At 40.1% G+C, this 22144-nt stretch overlaps 1 protein-coding gene across 4 annotated transcripts in view; it reads right to left on the bottom strand.

Moving 5' to 3' along the window:
• The window catches only part of scube3 (signal peptide, CUB domain, EGF-like 3), a 147098-nt gene that overhangs the window by 78218 nt on the left and 46736 nt on the right, over positions 1 to 22144 (bottom strand). For 2 of the 4 annotated variants that reach the window (XM_072449156.1, XM_072449158.1), the window contains exon 4: positions 9960 to 10115. In XM_072449156.1, coding sequence (XP_072305257.1) covers positions 9960 to 10115 — 156 coding nt within the window. The remainder of the gene's footprint in view (positions 1 to 9959; positions 10116 to 22144) is intronic. The other 2 variants (XM_072449157.1, XM_072449159.1) reach the window with 1 other exon arrangement.

Below are 22144 nucleotides of genomic sequence, written 5' to 3'. Positions count from 1 at the left end.
TCTAATGCCCAGTCCTGGTGGCAGTGGACGGACACAGAATCTCTCTCTGGTCAGAAGTCAATGCACCAGAGGCACAGGCTCAGAGATAGCAGCAGGAGCACGGGGCGTTCCCTCTGCTCCACTTCCCCAGAATAGGAAAAGAGCTGGTTATACGGCTGGCTGCAGAGCAATGGAGCAGCCACTTGTGCACTTGTAAAAACAGTAGTGTGGCCAGGGCACAGACAGGCAGGCAGGCCCACTGAGAGGCAGCGAGAGGGGAGCCACACGGAATACCAAAATACTGCAGAATACTAGCAACAGAATTAGAAAAACGCCAGAGCAATGCAGCAAAAACAAAACGCACCTAAACTATCAGTTTTTTCATGTTTTTCATTAAAGGTGCACTGCATAACTTTCCTGATGGAGAGTACACGATCGGCTTATCTCCATGGACATGTTATTGCTTTGACTTGAATATTCCGCTGTGTGGCATTAAACAAACCTACATAACTCCTTGTCAGTGTGTGTCCGTGTCAGCCTGGTGTGGGTGAAAACTTTCTGTTGATTCAATGGGAAACACAACTCTTCTCCTCTTTTATGATATTTCCTGGCAAATTATATGTATTTTAAGTACAACTGATTCAAGCTGAGGCACAATTGAGTTTTAATGTAAGTTTTTGATGTTGCGATACTCAAGAACAAGCAATTGGTTTGTAGTTGTAGTTGTTAAAACACTAGTAACACGGTAGCGTTTAGCCTGCGGCTACAATTAGCATTCTGGTATATTTATATAAATATATATTTATGAGAGATGACCCTGCTCACAGTTCAAATGAATGTTTTTTGTTAGAAAAAAAACAAAAACAAACAAACACCTGCAATGAAATAAACACCTTTAGGTTAGTGCTCTCGCTTCACAGGAAGAAGGTCTTGGGATCAATTTCCGATCCCGCATGGACCTTTCTGTGTAGAGTTTGTATGTTCTCCCTGTGTCTGCGTAGGTTTCCTCCGGGCTACCACTAAAAGCATGTGGCCTCCGTGTGGCCCGGAGTCCCCTGCAAAAGAGATTGTGAATCGCAGTGGAACTTTCCTGGTTAAATAAAGGTCAATAAATAACATCTACATGGAGACAAGCAATGGTCCCTTAGCAACTGTGAAACTGCTTAATTGCTGTTCAAACTTGTTCTGCACTTTAGACAAGGGGCTCACCATCAAATACTGAGTCTCTTCCAAATTTTCATCCCCATTTATTCTTCTTACTGACAAAAATTAAAAATAAAAATCTTGACAAAATGGTTATGTCACAAAGGAGCCAACAACAATGAATGTAGTGTGTTGGTATTATTTGGATACATGCGTGAGAGGATGTGATTAACTAAACAAGGGGCGAACAACTCTCCAGGGAGCTTGGGAAAGTTGTAAACACAAGACAAAGTTTTATTGACAGTGGATGAATCCTGCAAAGACAGTTCCAAGCATTTTGAGCTAACATAATCATAGGAGCAGAGAGCGAAATGAGAAACAGAACTTCAACATGTGGAGCTGGTTTTAACAATTTATAACGTGCCGTGAACTTTTACTTTGGACAATAAAGCCAAAATACGTCTTCATTTACAGTGTGACAGGATCAAAACTTGAAGAGACTGCTTTATCTCAATGTCATAATAGGTTTCAATTTAATATAACAACCGAGGCTTGTTTTTAAATTTACACACCATTCTCGCAACCTTTCTTCATTAAAATAGCAAACTGAAGATAAAGATCGTGGGACAATTTATGTTTCTTGACATTTTATTGCATTGTATAAATTTATTGCACATCTAAACGCACACATTTTATTTCAGTGACAGAATGTATCAAGTCCAAAACCGTAAAGGTTTGAACATACAGCTTTAAGGCAGCACGTGTCACTGCAAAGTCGTTTCTTCTATGGTTCTATCGCTTTTATGCTTTTAGAATGCAGACATGTTGACCTGGTTTATGGTTCATATCCATGATAACTGGGTCCATCCTCTTGAAACTATTTAGAATTATTTTTCACACACACATACACCAACGTAAATGTAATGATTTTGTGCATCTTAACTTGGGATATTCCTTGCAGAAACAGTGAATCTCCCATAGTTATAGAGGCCCGTACTTACAGTTTTTGTAGTGTTCTAACACTGTCACAACTGCAAACACTATAGGGGGTGAATTGTCATGTCTCGGTGCCAGATGCCCTGCCCGATGAGTACGAGAATATTTACCGTATTTCCCACACTATAGGGCTATTTTTGATAATTTTTCATATATAAGGTGAATTAAGCGAAACAAAACGTGCACCACAAAAAATCGCTTCGAGGTCAGTAAGCACAACCGGAATGAATCCATATAAAGGGCGCACAAGATTATAAGAAAATTGAGAAAATTAAAGGCTTTTAAGTTCGCCTTATAGTGTGGAAAATACGGTAACCACTAACATTCAAATTTCAATTTTGATAATACTAAAATCACTTTTTGTTTAGAATATAATTGCTAAAGATATAGATCAAGACCATTCTAAAACTATTCAAGAAAGGTCAAATTTTGTCCTTTCACTTTCTGATTATCTAGTCTCAATACTAGTTCTGACAGTATCGATTGGTATCTGGGAATAAACATTTTTTAACAACTCAAATGACTACTTAAGTAAGACGTGGACCCTATTGAAAATGATATGGATTGATTTATGCAGCTATCAACAATGCAACGTACTGTAAATATCAATGTTCTTACTGGAATATGCTGGCTACATGTAATTAATGTTCCCTTAAGACATTGTATTTTTATGAGTCCATGGAGAGGGAAATCTCATGCCAAATCAATGAAACTGATTCGGCATGAGATTTCCCTCTCCATGGACTCATAAAAATACAATCTTGTTGCTGTATATTTTGATATGTGATCCAACTAAGGACTTATACATTCAGTATGCCCATTTTTTCATTCTGACCACCACCATACAAGCAATGGTGAGTGGTAGTGTGGCAAAGAGGAGAAAGTTAAGCTATTCCTGCTTGTTACCATGGCATACATTTAAGTTTCTAATTGTTTTAGCAGATAGCACATGGATTTAACTTATAGGTGTTACTTAAGGTCGCTGAGGTAAGTGATCGAGCATACAGCAAAAACATACAAGTTTAAATTTATGGATATGGGTTCGACTTGAAAAAATTCCTGAATTCCAATGCACTGAATCCACTCTCCCATGCACGTATATTCAATATTTATGTCTCTTATGTCTTCTTATATAAAAGGGACGATAAATCAAAGCCGGGGTTGACTTTTTGACCCAAATGGCATTACTATCAGCCACTAAGCACCGTTGGCTGGCCTTTCAAAGACGCCATGCCTCGACGAGAAGAAATATTTGGGGGAAAATAAATGAAGTGTTACACATCGGCCGGACCAGACGAGCGGGGTTAGGGGGGAGAGGGGCAGGCTGGAGACTTGTCATTAGCTGTGCGGATAGCAGACCCCCACAGTCTAATTGGCACCAGCTCGGCGTTAACAAGCGACTCCAGCGGCAGCGGGACAGAGAACACAGGGTCCCGTCAGACCCCGCCCCTCACTGATGCACGCTCAACCTGCCAAACAGCACCTGACCCACCCGACCCGGAGAGGAGAGGCTTTTAATGAACAATAAAGCACCAAGGACCGGCCTTTTTTAGGCTTTACTCGCTATGAGGATTTATATTTTGAACATTATTAATACAAAAAAGACTTTGTTTACGCTGGTAGATTCTCGGGCTGTAAAGGTGAACCGGTTATTTGATATAGTGATTATTTAGGTCAAAATATACTCATGAGAACTTAACTTAACTTAGATTGTGAGAATTTTAGAAACAATTTTTATTTATCCAGTAAGTTGATTGAAGGGGGAAAAAAATCAAATTTACATTGACTACCTGGTCATTTTAAATGTTAAAAGTTATTTCAATTCAACCTACAAAGTAAACCTAAACGCAGAGCAACATACAAATAAACGGAGGATTTCACAATTGTTTGGTTGTGGCACTAAAATTAGATACAGTGACATTTTTAGTAGATAGAATAGATCGAAAAGAAAGTCTGAGAATTATGATGAATTCCCACTGAAAATGTTGAATAAGAAGAGGAATTTACAGTGGGCTATTTGGATTAGTGCCAGAAGCCTCACCAGCAGCAGAGATCGAACCACAAACCTCTGGGTTAGCCACAGTGGCCTTACATATACTGCCATGTTGTTGTTTTAATTATTATTTTTGGCTGTTTTTGACAAGCAGAATGAAATTGGGGTAAAGAGTGGGGAGAGGCATTCAGTAAAACATCAGAGGGAGCCATCGCTGAGCTTGTGTAGCACTTGAAGCTTTATCCAAGACCTAGAATTCACAAACAGCGACACAATTGGCCAGTGGTGCAGACCCAGATAGATCAGTGAGGGGCTGATGAATTTTTGTAAACTCAAATGTTGCAACAATCCAGCTTCTTGTGCAAGGGAAGTAAACTAGGACAACGTGAGAAATCCTGCGAGGGACACAAGTATAATCCCCACACTGTACACCCTGGAGGTTGTATAAAACATCCTATTTAACACTTCTTCTTAGGCAAAGTTGGCATTATAATGGCGTTCCCTCAACATTAGCTCGATTAGAGTTGTATTTTGATTGATTCCTGAATGTTTGAGCATCTGTTCTGACCTGCATTGAAGCTCCAAACATTCAGTTTGTATTTACTTGTAAATAATTAAAAGATTCTGACTCCGAGTAAAGTTGAAAATGTTGCATAGCCGTTTTTCAACAAGGCTGAGCTAAATAATATGTCTGTTTGCCGTAACCCGACCGACCCAGTATGAAACTAGCCAACTGAAAAAAAAATATAAGCATTTTGTTGAAAAAAACGTCAAAATCTTTTATTTTTAAATTATTTCGCCAACTCACTGACCGGTCTTTCCTAAACCGCCGTATTGAATGTTGTTCAAACTATCTTACATCCCAAAGGACTGATAACGCACTGCGCAACACATGTGCGTCTTCATATTCATTCCTCCACATGCATCTGTAACATAACAGAACGCACATAAATGTCGTTCTATTGCCTTTTATATGTTGGTTTGTCTCTGTTGGCGCCACTCAAGTGTCCATAGTATATGTCACGCTCTATCACGGTGTGAAATTTGACTTACGCAATGCATTCTGGGATTGAAACACGCCCAGCAGCGTCATCACAACAAACATGGCAAATGCCCGTGTCCCCCGCATGTAGTGGCGCACAAAAGATCGAGTCAAAAAATTGCTAAATTTTGATATTTTTTTTACCTTCAAAGTAAAAAAAAAAATGAGAATTTGCCTACCGTCCGACCCACTTGAAAATGTTGACTCGGGTTACAGCAAACAGACCATTTATTCGGGGTAGCCTAATAAAAAACCTTGTTGCAGTGAAGTGATCTATGGACCTGTTTTTATTATTAAGCCTTTTTAGATCTTTATTGTGGTTTACTATGAACAAAATGTAAAATAATGATCTACATACGCATTTTATAGTTTAGCTTCATATGTCTTTTCTAACGTTACACTGACATTCTTTTTTTTCAATGATTTTTCGGCTCCGTTCTTTTCCAATAACCAGACTGGGCCCTTTCCTGAAACTCTCCTCCTCCTCCACTGAGCCACAGTCGTAATAAGAGCAGTAATAATAAGCAGATGAGCCTGTCTGTTAGCTTTTCAAAATATCGTCCCGCTGATGTGTTGAGTGAAGGAAGTTTGCAGATTCATGGCGTCTTTAATCTCTTCACCCCAAATGGGACTCATCTGGAAGCAATAAAGACTAAATTAATATGAAAAACGGCACATTAAAAAGGACCTCGGGGTGATTTTTCAAAGGAGACAGAGGATGTGACTGGATCATCCCGCGTAGAGATCTGACACGGAGCTGATTTAGTAGTAGCACTTTGAAACATCCGATCTAACCGTCGGGTCCGCTCGAATAACACCGCGCTTATGAAACGTCAACATTGACAGTTCACGGGGCCAGGAAAGGAGCACCTCGTTCTGGACTCTTTCAGGATTTCTTCTGAACATCGGGGCCGAATAGTTCCCAGCATTCAGTATGTTTTTTAGCAGGGATGTGTCTCACGGTTTTAAGTTATAGTGATTCAAATGTTTTGTGTTTTAAAGTGATTTTGAGGAAAAGCAATTTGACGTCTTTGTGTTGTACTAAAGTAATACTCGAGATTGGGCAATATATCGAATTACTGTTGTTGTTTTGAGAGTGTTTTTAATAACTCAAATGCTGCAAAAGGAGCAGATCAAAAACCAAAATGGAACAAAGTTATGTTGTAAAAGAGTATAAAGTGATTTTTCGGCACTTTGGCGATTGTCTTTCACATTTTAAACCTGAACTAATATATTTGTAGGTAAGTTTTAGCACATTTCTCTTAGATTGCCAATTTGTTTAAATAGGAATACTCCCCCAAAAAAACTTCAACAAGTAAATTTTTCTAATATGACTTAATTATGTAATAAGAATTAACTTAAAGAAGACATATTATGCTTTTTGTTCTTGGGTATTTAGGATTAATCTAAACTGTAACAAACGTAGATCCACAATATTGATCTTACACTGCCTACAGTAATAATAGAAACATGTTCATTGACTTCCTGTACAAGCAACAGATTTTTTATTACTGGAAAATGACCATGTGTTTTGTGTTTATTCTTAGGTCAGAACAGTGAGGAAGGTGAGCTCATGAAAGTCGATTTTACATATCCCCTTTAGTGTTAGGTGTTTGCCAGTTTAAATCACATTTCACAGACAGTATGTACTTAATGAGGTAGTTACATGTATCAGCTGTAGTATAAAAGTGTTGAATTGATCAGAAATCAGAAAACAATGTGATTTTGCTGTTCTTTTGCCAGATGCCATTCCTGTGAAGACTTACAAACACTTGACCCACTTCGACACAGTCACCAGCTGTTAAATAGATTGGCTGGGTACATTGTACAGTATATGCAGTAAGTGTGGTGGCATTTCATTTTTGGAAGTCTGCAAAAGTAATAATTCATGAATCTTAAAAACAGAAGGAAACAACAAATACTGTCACGTCTTCCGTCTTTATACTATATTGCCATGCTCAAGCATGTTGTTGTTTGTCTCAGTGTGATAGATCACATTTGTCATCACACTCCCACTCATCCAACAAGAGAAGATACGTACAGTCTATTTGGGTTACAAAGGTAAACTGTATAATTGTGTGTGATAAAAAAACAACAACCTGAAAGGTTGAACAACCTGTCAGGAGCAGAGGACGAGCACAGGGAGCATCTCCACACCATGAGTAACCATTAGGTTTGAAGGTAACCAGGGAAAAAAGGTGCAAAAATAGGAAAAGAAAATATAACTGTGCGAGAGAAGACGGTTTGTCACTCATGCAAGTACATATATATAACTGAAGAAAGATATATATGAAATATATGAGGTACCATTGTAGATGCATTGGAACGGCTTAATATTACAGTAACACTAAATTTTCTGTACCAAGTTCACACAGAAATGGGGTACAGTAGTATTGGAGTGTTGGCAGGTTTGGAATAGTGATAGGAATAGAAGTAGCACATTTTTATGATTGTCAGAGAACAAGTCTTGGCCAGGATCATAAGATCATAAAACTTAATGGGACTTTAGTGGCTAAGGTTAGATAAATAATCGTAATATAATTTAAAGGGTAAACTCAGTAAGTCCACATACAAGAACACCTTGACATCTCATTTTCCCCTGTTGTTGTGCAGTGGCCCTTGTAACCTCTGGGAGCTGATGTAAAGCCTATAGAGCTGTGGTGCGTTCACTGTCACTGCTCCATCCCGTAGGAATGCTCAGTAAACAGGAGGTGTGTCTGCCGCCGGCCCGCTCTTTAATTGTTTTCTCTGCAGTAATTCCCCCGTAGGCGCACTCCACTCCACACATAACTCCAAAACGCTGCCAAGCATTGCGCCGCTTCAATTTACCAGTGTGCAAAGAAAACAAAAAGCATTTATCCCTGATTTCTTTTATCCTCTCAGACCTGGGGATGCTTGTGCTGCTCTGCTTTTCATTCTGGCTTGTTAGGGCTCATCCTGCGCTACAAAAGGACTTAGAAGAGCAGAAGTCATGAACTCTTTTAAAAGGCTTTGATAAGGAATAATTGGCTCCAAAGCTGCATCACCGGCCAAATATTTAACCTCCTTAGTCACTGAAGCACTGATTCACAAAGCAGCTACAAGTTTATACACAGATCTGTTGTAGTCTGTGAAGATGTACTGCACTTTAGAATGTCAGACACTTCCAGGAGAAATTGTGGTGTGATTGTATGTTATGTGTAATGCATCCAGGCCTTGTTTGAGGGCTAACCACTCTGCCAATATGCATCATCTCTAGTACAATAACGGTTCTGACTATGGTTTATAATGATGTTTATGTGCACATGATAGAAGTAAACAACAATGTAATCTAACTATTATACTATTATGTAAAATGGTGGAATAGTGAATAGCACTCATGCCTCAGAGCAAGACCCTTGTGAATGTGATGACCAGCACATGTGATGACCAGCACATGTGATGACCAGCACATGTGATGACCAGCACATGTGATGACCAGCACATGTGATGACCAGCACATGTGATGACCAGCACATGTAGGACTTCACTTTGGGGACATGCTCTGTTCATGTTGGTGGGTTTAGTCTACGTAAAGCAGGATCATTCTGCAGCTACAACCTGATCTCCTGACCACAAACTTCCATCCTTAGATACACTGACGAGTCAAATGCAGAGAAGAATTTCATGGATAATTAAGTCTACAACACCTTAACCATTTGTTTTTGAGGAGATTTCGTTAATCCTCAATAAGCTAGTGTTCAGAAAGAAAAATAAATAGTCATATTTACATTCCTACGGTTAAAAGGATGTGTTGTCCTGAGAGCTGCACTGCTCAAATATTTAGGCTTGTTAGTCGTTTTAAAAAGTTGCTTTCATGTACCTCTGATACAAATCACAGGCTTTTGTTTCTGTCTGCTTCTACAAACACAGTGGAGATGCCTTATGTGTCCCCAAGTACCCGCAAACACCTTTAACAATGCTGCACAATCCTTTTAAAGCTGCTGACTGATCAAACAAGACAGGGCAACAGAGCACAAACAGCAAGCAGCACAAACATTATCACAACAGAACAGGTCCTAACTATTGGAAAAACAATATATCTATACATTCTTATATAAGCAAAGCTCTAGTTAAGCTCAAGCCAATCAAAGCTTACTTCATTTATCTTCCACCCAATTATTTCTCACCATTCATTCGTCTCCTCTCCTTCTTTTTGCAGTTCTAGCTACTTCAAGAAGACACTCTTACCTAACTCATGCTTTGTGACTAAATTAAAAACATAACATTGGCTTAAACTCATGTGATAAACAAAAATTCATGTGCCGTTGTGACACATATTCATGTGGAATTACTGTCATGACCACATGCAATGGTATTTATGTATTTATTTATTATTTATTTTTATCTTTATTATTTTTCCCCTCCATCCCTTGTTGGGTAATGGGAGGTTTTGTCTATGGGAGTTTTTGTTTATAGGAGATCTTCTACTGAGAGTGTTTTTCAAACTTCCTATAAGTGATCTGTTCTTTTCTTCTGTGTCTACCTCTGTATCTACCTGCGTTGCATCAATGAAATTTCCCCATGACAAAAAAGGAATATCTTATCTTAAACGCATATGTCTTATGTATTCGAGGTACTATTATTATTGTACTGTATAATTTAGTTCTATGCAAAACAAGGGTATAATATGCAGCAAAGGCACATTTCACCAAACTCCTGATGGATTGCAAACATACATTTGTACTATCAGCTCTTATATACAATTAAGTACAAACAGTAATAAAAACTGCATGCAGTAAATGTTCAGGGGGGTAAAGGAGTGTGGTGCGTTGGTTGGAGACTTACACTTGCTGTGCAGGGACTGACCTTTGGGCCTCTGGATGCACGTGTGCTGGTTGTCGCTCAGGAGGAAGCCCTCTCGACAGCGACACTCATAACTGCCCATCATGTTCACGCAGATCTGCTGACAGCCGCCGTTCCCCTCCGAGCACTCGTCCACATCTGCACAAGTCAAAGATAAAATTAATGAATTAGTCAGCGTTGGTGAGATTCAATGTTTGTACTATTCTTATTGTATTACAGTGTATTTTATCAACACTGCCTTCCAAAAACAGTTATAGGACAGTTATTTATGGGTGTGTGGAGGCTTTTATTGTAATGAGATGATAAGACAACAGGTGGCAACACTAAACAAGGACAAAAGTGGCTCCAAACTAACCAAGGACAAAGCCAAGCTCTTTTAGTTTGAGCCAGTTCTGCCAAACAATCTGAAATATTTATGAAGAGAAACATTTCATAAATCCAAACTTGACTTGAGAACTAACTTTTCTAACTTTTTTGTGAAACTTTTTATGTAAAGTAAAAAAATAAATGAAAACTAAATAAATAGAGCAGTCATAGAGTGACATTAACAACTAGAAATAAAAAAAACAAAAACAAAAACAGTCACATTTCTTCCTCTAAAGTCTGAAGCTGGTCATTATATTATTAGAAATGACTGAATGACTGCGACTAACTGCCCGGCCGAAGCTCATTATACGTGCTGGACTTACAGTAAGTCATTAGTCAACAGTCAAGGTCAGGCCAGAGCTGACCGTGAATCTGACCCGCGCTGGCGACATCTGTCTTAATGCTTCTGTGACAGAGCAGCGCACTCCAGAGCGCTGTGAAAATGCACATGTAGAACAATGTGTCTGCGAGCGCGAAATCTGATCCTCCTGGGCTTCGGTACCTGCTGATGACGAGCGCCTGTCAACCGCACGACGGAGGAGACGAGGAACGAGAGAGTGGAGGAGGTGAGGAGGGAGAGAAAGAGAGGGGCAGGATACGAGGAAAGAGAGAGCGAGGAGGAGACAAGGAAGGAGAGCAAGGAAGACAAAAGGAAAGAGAGCGAGGAGGAGACGAGGAAGGATAGAGGAGAAAGAGAGCGAGGAGGAGATAAGGAAGGAGAGAGGAGAAAGAGAGCGAGGAGGAGACAAGGAAGGATAGAGGAGAAAGAGAGTGAGGAGGAGACAAGGAAGGAGAGAGGAGAAAGAGAGCGAGGAGGAGACAAGGAAGGAGAGAGGAGAAAGAGAGAGAGAGGAGGAGACAAGGAAGGAGAGAGGAGAGAGAGAGGTGGCGGGTAAAAAGGAGAAAGTTATGAGTATGTAGGAAAGGAAGTAAGGAGAGAGAAAGTAGATGAAAGAGGGGGAAGAGATGAGACGAGACGAGAGAAAATGGGAGATTAGAGGAGGCAAAGAATGAGAGCGGGACGAGAAAGAAAAGGAAAGGAAAGGGGCAAGGAAATTAGGAGGGTAGGTAGGAGGAAAATAATGAGGGTACGGAAGGAGAGAGGAGACAAAAAAGGAGAGAAGAGAGGAGAGTAGGAGATAGAAGACAAGGAGCCAGGAAGAAGAATGGAAAACAAAAAGGAGAGAGTGGAGAGGAGAAAGACAGAGTGAGGAGAGGTAATGTGCGGGTAAAGAAATAAAAGAGCAGGGTGATTAGGAGAGATAGATAGGTATAGGGGATAGACGACAAGGAGGGAGAAAGTAGAGAGAAAGGGGAGTAGATGAGAGGAAGGTAGAGAGAAGATAAAAGGGAGAGGAGACAAGAAAGCAAAGTGGAGGAGAGAAGAGAAGAGGAGAGAAGAGAAGAGGAGAAGAGGAGAGAAGAGAAGAGGAGAAGAGGAGAGAAGAGAAGAGGAGAAGAGGAGAAGAGGAGAGAGGAGAAGAGGAGAGAAGAGAAGAGAAGAGAAGAGAGAAGAGAAGATAAGAGGAGAGAAGAGAAGAGGAGAAGAGGAGAGAAGAGAAGAGGAGAAGAGGAGAGAAGAGGAGAGAAGAGAAGAGAAGAGAAGAGAAGAGAAGAGAGAAGAGAAGATAAGAGGAGAGAAGAGAAGAGGAGAAGAGGAGAGAAGAGAAGAGGAGAAGAGGAGAGAAGAGGAGAGAAGAGAAGAGGAGAGAAGAGAAGAGGAGAGAAGAGGAGAGGAGAAGAGGAGAGAAGAGAAGAGAAGAGGAAAGAAGACAAGAGAAGAGGAGAGGAGACAAGAGAACAGAAGAGAAGAAAAGAGGAGAGAAGAGGAGAGGAGAGAAGACGAGAGAAGACAAGAGGAGAGAAGAGGAGAGAAGAGAAGAGAAGAGGAGAGGACAGGACAGAAGAGGAGAGAAGAGGAGAGAAGAGGAGAGAAGACAAGAGCAGCGGAGAGGAGAGAAGAGGAGAGAAGAGGAGAGGACAGAAGAGGAGAGAAGAGGAGAGAAGAGAAGAGGAGAGAAGAGGAGAGGACAGAAGAGGAGAGAAGAGGAGAGAAGAGGAGAGAAGAAGAGAGAAGACAAGCCTATCCATCTCAATAGAATGAAGTGGCCATTTGACTACCCAGACTGCATCTCTTCTAAATGCATTGTACACCTCCAGCTAAAACGTTTCCCCCTGAGGCTTAACAGCGCGGCGACAGGACCAACGACAGGACCAAATTGCGGCGCTATTACATTTGCGGCGCTGTTTTTGTTTTCTTTTCTAATGGAAGCTATTTCACATTGTCACTTTTGCCACGCTCCGTTGTGGGCTCCGGGGCCCGTGTGCGTGACACTTCTGGAGGTGACTCAGTAAATCCCACCTGACCCCTGGAGACGAGGGCCCCGGCAGGGACAAGGGCCCCGGCAGGAACGTATATGAAGTCCTTTTTACTTTCTTTTGAATAAACCATCATGCGCGTCTAATTGACTGTGTATTTGCGCCCGTCAGATTGAGTTTCCTGCTGGAATTCTCAGCCAGCGATAAGACGGAAAATATACTTTGATTCTGTCCTGTTTTCTTCACCGCGATGAAGAACGTGTAAATACAAGTACAAGTACAAGTACAAGAGCAGGTACATGAAGCTGGCCAGGCATGTTCATATATAATAGTAGAGGTACAGGATTACACTTTATCTGCAGAAACGTGCATTCGTTTGCATTCTAGATACATATAATGCGGGTATTTACTGTGACTAATTGAATAATTGATGACTCATTATAAAATCAATATTGTGCCCTGGTGTTTTGCAGATGTGAGCTGTAAACAGGCTGAATATTATAATCTGAATATTATAGTCCTCATTTCAGTTGTGAAAAATGTGAAACTAAATATGGATCAGAACTAGATCAAGATTAGAGGCTAAAGCAGAATTGATACTACAAATAATCAGATAATGGTCAGTTGAAAATGACATAATGTATTTAAGATCCAGGAGCTAAATGTGTCGTGTGTTCATGATATCGAGAACATTTATGTTATTTAGGAGCAAAAGACAAGTTGTCCAAGTAGCTTTTCAGTTCAGAAAAGTTGAACATTTTAGCTTCGTGGCTATTATTGGTATATTATTGATATATTCCTTTGGTCTAACTTAGTAAAACATCTTACGAGACATGATAGATACATATTTTAGTAGTTGACAGTTAAATAATCTGTGGAGGCAGGCAAAATATATAACTTGTGCTTTAGTCATTCAGTCATTATTTTAAGAATCACACTACCAGATTCATATTTATAGCAGCTAAAATGTCAAACTCTCTCCTGCATTAAAACATTCATTTCACGATAAAAATGTGCTAAATTTGAGCCATAATCCATCCATCCATTTTCTACCGCTTGTTCCCTTTCGGGGTCGCGGGTGACTGGAGCCTATCCCAGTGACTTTGGGCCTTAGGCGGGGTACAGCCTGGACAGTGGCCACAGAACTATATCTATTCATGTTAGAAATATATGTGCTGAATTGTCTGAGTCGGAGTTGAACTTGGACGAACGAGCAGGACCGATATGAGTCAAAGTGAACATGTGGAGGAGTCGTGTGAAGTATGTGTCCCCCCTGCGTCCCCCCCCCCCCCCCCGCGTCCCCCCCAGCGCCGCAGCCTCTCATCTCTCCCTCACAGCAGCAGCAGCAGCAGCGGCGGTGGCGGCGGCGGCGGTGGCCACAGTGAGCGTGGCTTTGAGCTCGGCCAGCCACCTGCATCTGCACCTTTACTGATAAACCTTCAGCTCGCGGTGATAAAGTCTGCCCTCCAAACCTCCAGCGGGGGGACGCACGGCCGCACGCACACATGTCAAACAGGCAGGACAAGCACCGGGTCCCAACACATCAATAAAGATCCAGCTTCCTGATTCCTGCAGCGTTCCAAAAGAGCCGGCTCTCCATATAAAGCGCTCGCTGCAGAAAATGGAAGCCAAATTGAAATAAAATAAAAGTTCGACAAAATGTAACATCCTCTGCTCAACATGAAGTCTCCATATGGTGCACTTTTAATCAAACTTCTTGGCCCTGTTTGTGTTGTGTTGGTTTACAGAATAGTCAATATTTCTGTGCTCTGTCAAATATTAATGCTCCAAGACTTGTTTATTGTGAACGGAATCTTGAGTAAATATGAAGCGTAAGTACATCACAAATATTCAGTTCTTATCATGGTCCTAATACAGTTAATAGAAGAAGAATACAACACGAACACAAACTGAATGTATGGTTCTGGTGGCATTGAAAGAATAAATGGGCGTTGGAGCGATCCTCTGGAGAAAAAGTCTTCTTAATCAGGTTAAAAGGCTTATGTCTTGGGTCTTCACTCCCGGAGATGAAGAGAGAAGGTTCAAACAGGAGATTAAGCGTCTGGGCGGGTGAGCAGGGGCCGCAGTATCCATAGAATATATATTTAACATTTGCCCTTGTGCAAAGTTTCACACACATTCAGATGCTAAACAGACTTGGACCTTTCTGATGACTTCATAGAGGGATTTAAAGCTTGATTTATCACTTTGTCTTGACAAGAGAACGGCATTTTGCTGAATGTTGCAGTTTTAGAGCAGCTTATGTTCCACAACACTGTTAGAAACTTGATTTAAATATTGAGGAATCGGCTCAATACTCAATGCTGGTTTAGTTAAACAAGGATAACTTTATACTGTTGTGCAATTTTCAACACAAAATAATGCTTCTTTTTATGTTACCAAGTGGTTTTATACTAGTTCTGATACAGTTAAAGATAATGTTCTGGAAAGGTCAAATGTTGTCTTTGTACATTTCAAATAAGTATCTTTTTTCGTTACAGATTTAAGTATCGGTTCATTTCAATACTCAAAAACCTGAAATACATCCATTAAAGCCAGATGATGAAAAAGTGTAATGTAATAAATCCTTCAAAATCGGTCAACAGTAATATGATGTAGAGTTTTAGGGCTGCGATTATTGTGAGAAAAAACATGAGGATATAACAATTAATCACAATTATTGACACAAATAAAACAAAAGCGAAATCCTTCATTTTGTTTTATTTTAATACATAACTGTTCCAATAATGTGTGAGCAGCTTTGTGAAATCAAACTATCGAAATGCTGTTTTGGAGTACAGATTTAACTGAAATGCTTATATAATAGTTTAATTTTACAGTTTTATTGTGATTATTGACTCACCGAACATGACAATAGAAAGGTCTACATAAGTGCAGAAATATTACTTAAGTTTATCCTTATTATTCCTTATTTAAAAGCAGCTCTTTTTGCATGAATGTTATTATATTTTAAATGATATACTCGATATACTCAACATTCCCAATATTCTTGATATTTTGGTCATCTTCCACCTCCAGAGGGAAAAGAAAATGTGTTCATAGTATTTAAACAACTGGATCAAATGTAAAAGAGATCTTTATTAAGACTAAAAATACTTTTAGGAAGCATTATTTATTCATTGAATTATTCATTTATAAAAAAATAAATAATTTTGTCACAGCAAAATTCTATCATTAACTGTGCAGATGGTGTTTTTTTTTATTTCTATTGAACTTGCTTTTCTTTGTCTCTTTGTGCTGTCTTGGCTAATCATGTTGGAGGAAGTTGAAATAAGAACAGCACAGAATCCTAAACATAATTTTCCTCATTTATCTAAATAAAAGAGACCGAACAAAGCACTTTAAAGAGATGTTTTCACTGGTAAACACCGTGATTATTGTGTGTGATATATTACTATTTCCAACAAAGCGGCTTGATGTAGAAAAGCGGCTGTCAAGAGTTGTCCAAACATGTTTCATCTCATTCCTTTACCTGGACTTGGGCTCAACACAGAAACTAAACTGGATTATGGCTCAATTCAATCACTTCCATTGTTTTCACCGACTCTGACAAATGAAATCTGTCCTGCTGTTCTGGCCAGTAACCATTATTTGTTGCGATGTCCCACAAATTGAAGTAAAGTTCACAAACTCACTTCTCTCTTTTGTAAAAAATATATTTATCTAATCTATAATGCTATATTTTTAGTACTTTTTAGGATTAGTGTGACTTGTGAACATGCACCCGCCTCATAATAGTTTATCTTAGAATAGTTTTATCATTCTATATCAGACATGTCAGAGATGATTTATTACTTTTAAAAGATGTCAAGGTAATAAATCACCTCTTAATTATTGTCTGATATATAAATGAAACGATAAAACTACACAGACTCCGCTTTTGCTTCATTTAACTCACTAATGACACGTTTAATCGATCAATACAACTTATTTTATTTAGATTGTGAGGATTTCTTTGGGACTTTGAATGAGTTAGCTGAAGAGTTGGGTGTTAAAAGTACTTTTCTGTATAAATTGTAGTTCCATCCATCCATCCATCCATCTTCTGCCGCTTTATCCGGGGCCGGGTCGCGGGGGCAGCAGTCTGAGCAGGGACTCCCAGACTTCCTTCTCCCCAGACACTTCCTCTAACTCCTCCGGGGGGATCCCGAGGCGTTCCCAGGCCAGCCGAGAGACATAGTCTCTCCAGCGTGTCCTGGGTCTTCCCCGGGGCCTCTTCCCGGTGGGACATGCCTGAAACACCTCCCGAGGGAGGCGCCCAGGAGGCATCCGGAACAGATGCCCGAGCCACCTCAGCTGGCTCCTCTCGACGTGGAGGAGCAGCGGCTCTACTCCGAGCTCCCCCCGTGTGGCCGAGCTCCTCACCTTATCTCTAAGGGAGCGCCCAGCCACCCGGCGGAGGAAACTCATTTCGACCGCTTGTATCCGCGATTTTGTTCTTTCGGTCACTACCCAAAGCTCATGACCATAGGTGAGGGTAGGAACGTAGACCGACCGGTAAATAGAGAGCTTTGCCTTTCGGCTCAGCTCCCTCTTTACCACAACGGTCCGATGCAGCGACTGCATCACTGCAGCCGCTGCACCGATCCGCCTGTCGATCTCACGCTCCATCCTTCCCTCACTCGTGAACAAGACCCCGAGATACTTGAACTCCTCCACTTGGGGCAAGGACACCCCACCCACCTGGAGAGGGCAAGCCACCTTTTTCCGGTCGAGAACCATGGCCTCGGATTTGGAGGTGCTGATTCTCATCCCAGCCGCTTCACACTCGGCTGCAAACCGTCCCAGTGCATGTTGCAGGTCCGGGTTTGATGGAGCCATCAGGACAACATCGTCTGCAAACAGCAGAGATGAGATCCTGTGGTCCCCAAACCGGACACCCTCCGACCCCTGACTGCGCCTAGAAATTCTGTCCATAAAAATTATGAACAGAACCGGTGACACAGGGCATGAAATTCTGTGTGGTTGAAGCTGTTTGATCATAGTTTGGGGCAGATGCTTTAATCGGCCAAGAATTGTTTTAGTACAGCCTTAAATCACAAAATATATTGTTTTTTCACATTCTTCTATATTGGAACGATTAAAATAATATCGATATTAGCAGTGATTTATGCTTGTATATCACTATTGCAGAATAGGATACACAGATGGTTTGAAGTTCATGTATAATGTCTAATAATATAAGGCAAAATCGTCAAATTGACCAAGAACATTTGGCCTCTTTTGTTACCCTCAGACGCACAGGACTGGAAGACGCTCTGATGCCGTTCAAAACCCGGTAAGAGCTCATTGTGGGACATCATGCGCACATCTGATGAGTGTTCGTCTTTCGTCTCCGGAATGACAGACACGATTGACAGCGTGCAGACTTTGAAACGCTTATTAGTCCCAGCTCTTCCTGCGCGTTAGCCGCCAGGTCTTCTGCGTCCAATAGGAAAAGAGATCCACGTTCACTGGGCGGACGTGTGCGTGTTTACCGGAGCCTTTCATTTGCAGATCAATAACGACATTTAAAAGTGACGGAAATCGAACTAATGCGGATTCAACTGTCCGTCTTTGGGTTAGGGTTGTCAGAAAATGAAATCCCATTCATTAATAGGACAAAATGTTACCTTTTCTAAACAGTTTTATCATCTTTACGAGGACTGAATCACATGGGAACCTAAAGAAAGTCCTATTATTTTGTGTTGCAAAAAACCAGCACAAAAAAGAGCACTTAAATACATAATTGCGGTATCAAAATTAGCACAAAATTAGCACAGAAAATTGGACTTGGCTGCATTCACACTTGTCCTGGTTTAATCCCAGTTTAGTAGACTTGGTTTGGTCCTGTTTCAGTCCTGGTTCATGGTCTAGTCCAGATTTAGCTCAGTTCCAGTTTTGATGAGTGTAAAAGCGTGAATGCAGCCTAAAAAAAAACACTAATAAGTACATCTGAAAAATGTATTTACTACAATTGTGATTATTCAGGTCACAGTAAAATAGCAAGAACTACAACTAAATAATCACTTAAGAACCAACATTTTGTCGTTTTACTTTATATTGTCCAAAAAACACACCTTAAAGTAAGCGTCTTTTAATCTGTGTCCTTTTTTAACATTGACCTAATGTATTTTTTTAGCATGAGCAATAGTAATGTGACTATGGGAATGTTTCGATAGTCGTGAATAAGACAAAGGCAAGCTTGTTTGTATTCGTGCACAAGGCAATTCAAAGAGCTTCACACGACAGGAGGAAAATGCATCAAAATCACAAAGACATGACAGAAATCACAAAACCTTCATTTCTATTCATTCAAATTTAAACAATTTTGCTGACAGGAATCAAACGTTTTGTCCGTGCTTAGTGATCCGCCAGATGGAAAACCAAATCTATTGGACCACATTGGCAGACAATCCACACACTCTTTCCCATATTTATTTGACATTGCCAGCGTGACAGGCGTCTCTGGGATGGGCACATCCATGGATTCTAAATAATAATAAGACTAAACTGTAACATTGTAACATTTCTAGTATGTGCAGCGCATGTTAATACAAAACCTTTTTATTCTAATGCTGATCAAATCTTTGGTAATCTTTAAGTAAGCATTACGCCATTTATATTGTTTAAAATTCAATCAAACATCTACATAATATTTATAATTACCCCCAATATTATCACTTAAATTCATTTAAAATGCTATTATCAAGGTTTTGTACAACAGACACTTTCAACACAAAACAGGAGTACTTTGTGAACTAGTTCTGCTAAAGCTAAAGATCATTATAAAACTGTTCGGGAAAGGCCAAATTGTGTTATTTTCATAATTTTTTTAGTACCAAATGACTGTCAAGTTGTGATTAGTATCTGATTTTTGATACTTTTGACAATCCTAATTAATTACGCCTCAACAAAGCTAATTTCTAAGAGACGAAATGAATGCAAAATACAGAATCTGGTCTGGAAGTCCTCTCAGAACAAAGTGACAGCAGTATTTGGATGGAGGCGGCGTGAGTGGGGACTACGGGCTTGAGTTCCCCCACAGCGGTGCCAACGGGCTCAGGTGGTTCAGTTCATTTCACTGAGACCAGGACAGAGCGATGCTGACAGGAGGAAAGTGTTATTATGGCCAACACAGCACAAGAGTAAATCTGGTTTTGCACTTATCACGTTAGCCTCCTCTCGCTGCATCGAGGGAGTCTTGTCCAAAGCTTATGTGTGACAACAGCCAGCATTACACACATTAGTGCATTTCATCAGAACAAATGCTGTTACCTCCAAGGAGTCAAAGGAGGTAAAGTCTGCGACGTGCGGTAGGGTCTTTTTGCAAGTTGGTTTTGCGTTAGGTTTATATTATGTGAAGTATTTACCGTGGATGCCCTCCCTAAAAAAGGTAGACAATGTAGGGCTGATAACAGTATATTTGAACTAACATTGTAACGATGATGAATGTTGGTGTGCGATATGTTCTATCCCAGTTTAATCCCAGTAAAACTCTTTTCTAAATGTACAATATCATGAAAAAGCATAAAAAATAGCAGAACAAAAAACTCGAGTAGCTCAAAGAAATAACAAGAAAAAAGGGCATAGGATAAATATTGTTCCGCTTCTAATTTATTGAAGGATACGTTGCTATAGTAACAGACCGTGCGACTTAACCTAGATTCAAAGTTCAAGAATGTGTCATTGTCAAAGGGATGAAGGATCTCGCGCTGCAGTGTGATGTGCAGATACAGTATACTGCACTTGTAGAATGAAAATGGCACTGGAAACACCACAGAGAAGCTGCGATGCGCTGTAACCTCTTAAGTCAGAACAACATCGCAGTTTTGTGGCTTACATTTGTCTGTCAGTTGGTCCGGGAGACACTAACTCCAGCTTTAAGTCGATAAATAAACAGCTGCTTTTATTGGAATTCTTAACACTGCTTTTGTTCTTCAGTAAATGACACTTTACCAGAGCCAATAACACTGTTCTTTCACTATTTTGAGTGTGTGTCGACCTGCTCGATTATGGAAAACATATATCAACCATGATCAGTCACATTAATTCAAAAGAGAGAGAATGGGGAGGAAGCTTAAAATGAAGAGAACGGACAGATGACATGAAAGTAGGCGTCGGCTCTCACAGAAAATATATTCGATGCAGAAAGTTACAATCTGTGAGCAACTTCTCCTCTCCCGGGAACACATACTTGCTCATTGAACGCACTCAGATCAGAGCAATAATCACGACTGTAGTTGAAACTGATTCATTGCCCGGCTCCAAGTGCTTGTAGTCAATCACACAGGAATGCTTTTTGGACAAAGTTACAGCGCTCCCTGTGTGTAGTCAGACCTTCTTTAATTACAACTTTTCCACATCAAACACTGAGTCAATAATCCACCAGTGGTTTCCTTTTTGATTACTCGACCTTACAACATGGCCGCCTGTACACGGAGCGTCAACTCGGCACCGTTTGTAATTCCCAGACCAGAAAAGGACAAAACAATGATATCTAAAAGCCTATTTTAAACAGCAGTAACCGACCCTAACCTTTTCTTCACGTGACACTTTCAGAACTCAATGGTGGTATCTTTGGGGAGGGGTGAAGCAAAGGGCGTTCATTTCCCTACAGACTGAGCGGGGAATTGTGCCGTAGTAAATCAATACAAACTGAATCAGGGTCGGTCAATAGAAACCAAAAGAACATTTAAGTTGAGTGTGCAACCTCAGATTGTGCAGGCAGGGATAAAAAGGCCTTGTGTAGAGCCTTCACTGAAAACAAGTATTATTTACCACTAGAGCTGGCTGTATTCAAATGGTTGAGTGTACATTGAGTAAAATATCCTGTGTACATTGAGTAAAATATCCTGTGTACATTGAGTAAAATATCCTGTGTACATTGAGTAAAATATCCTGTGTACATTGAGTAAAATATCCTGTGTACATTGAGTGAAATATCCTGTGTACATTGAGTAAAATATCCTGTGTACATTGAGTAAAATATCCTGTGTTCATTGAGTGAAATATCCTGTGTACATTGAGTGAAATATCCTGTGTACATTGAGTGAAATATCCTGTGTACATTGAGTAAAATATCCTGTGTACATTGAGTGAAATATCCTGTGAACATTGAGTGAAATATCCTGTGTACATTGAGTAAAATATCCTGTGTACATTGAGTGAAATATCCTGTGTACATTGAGTGAAATATCCTGTGTACATTGAGTAAAATATCCTGTGTACATTGAGTGAAATATCCTGTGTACATTGAGTGAAATATCCTGTGTACATTGAGTAAAATATCCTGTGTACATTGAGTGAAATATCCTTTGTACATTGAGTTAAATATCCTGTGTACATTGAGTAAAATATCCTGTGTACAATGAGTGAAATATCCTGTGTACATTGAATAAAATATCCTGTGTACATTGAGTGAAATATCCTGTGTACATTGAGTAAAATATCCTGTGTACATTGAGTGAAATATCCTGTGT

This window comes from Eucyclogobius newberryi, unplaced genomic scaffold (genome assembly GCF_026437365.1).
Source record: "Eucyclogobius newberryi isolate DKJ021-1_F unplaced genomic scaffold, fEucNew1.0.hap1 SCAF_17, whole genome shotgun sequence".
NCBI classification, from domain to species: domain Eukaryota; kingdom Metazoa; phylum Chordata; class Actinopteri; order Gobiiformes; family Gobiidae; genus Eucyclogobius; species Eucyclogobius newberryi.
The sequence above is the reverse complement of the archived record's forward strand: the minus strand, read 5'-3'. Positions and strand labels throughout refer to the sequence as shown.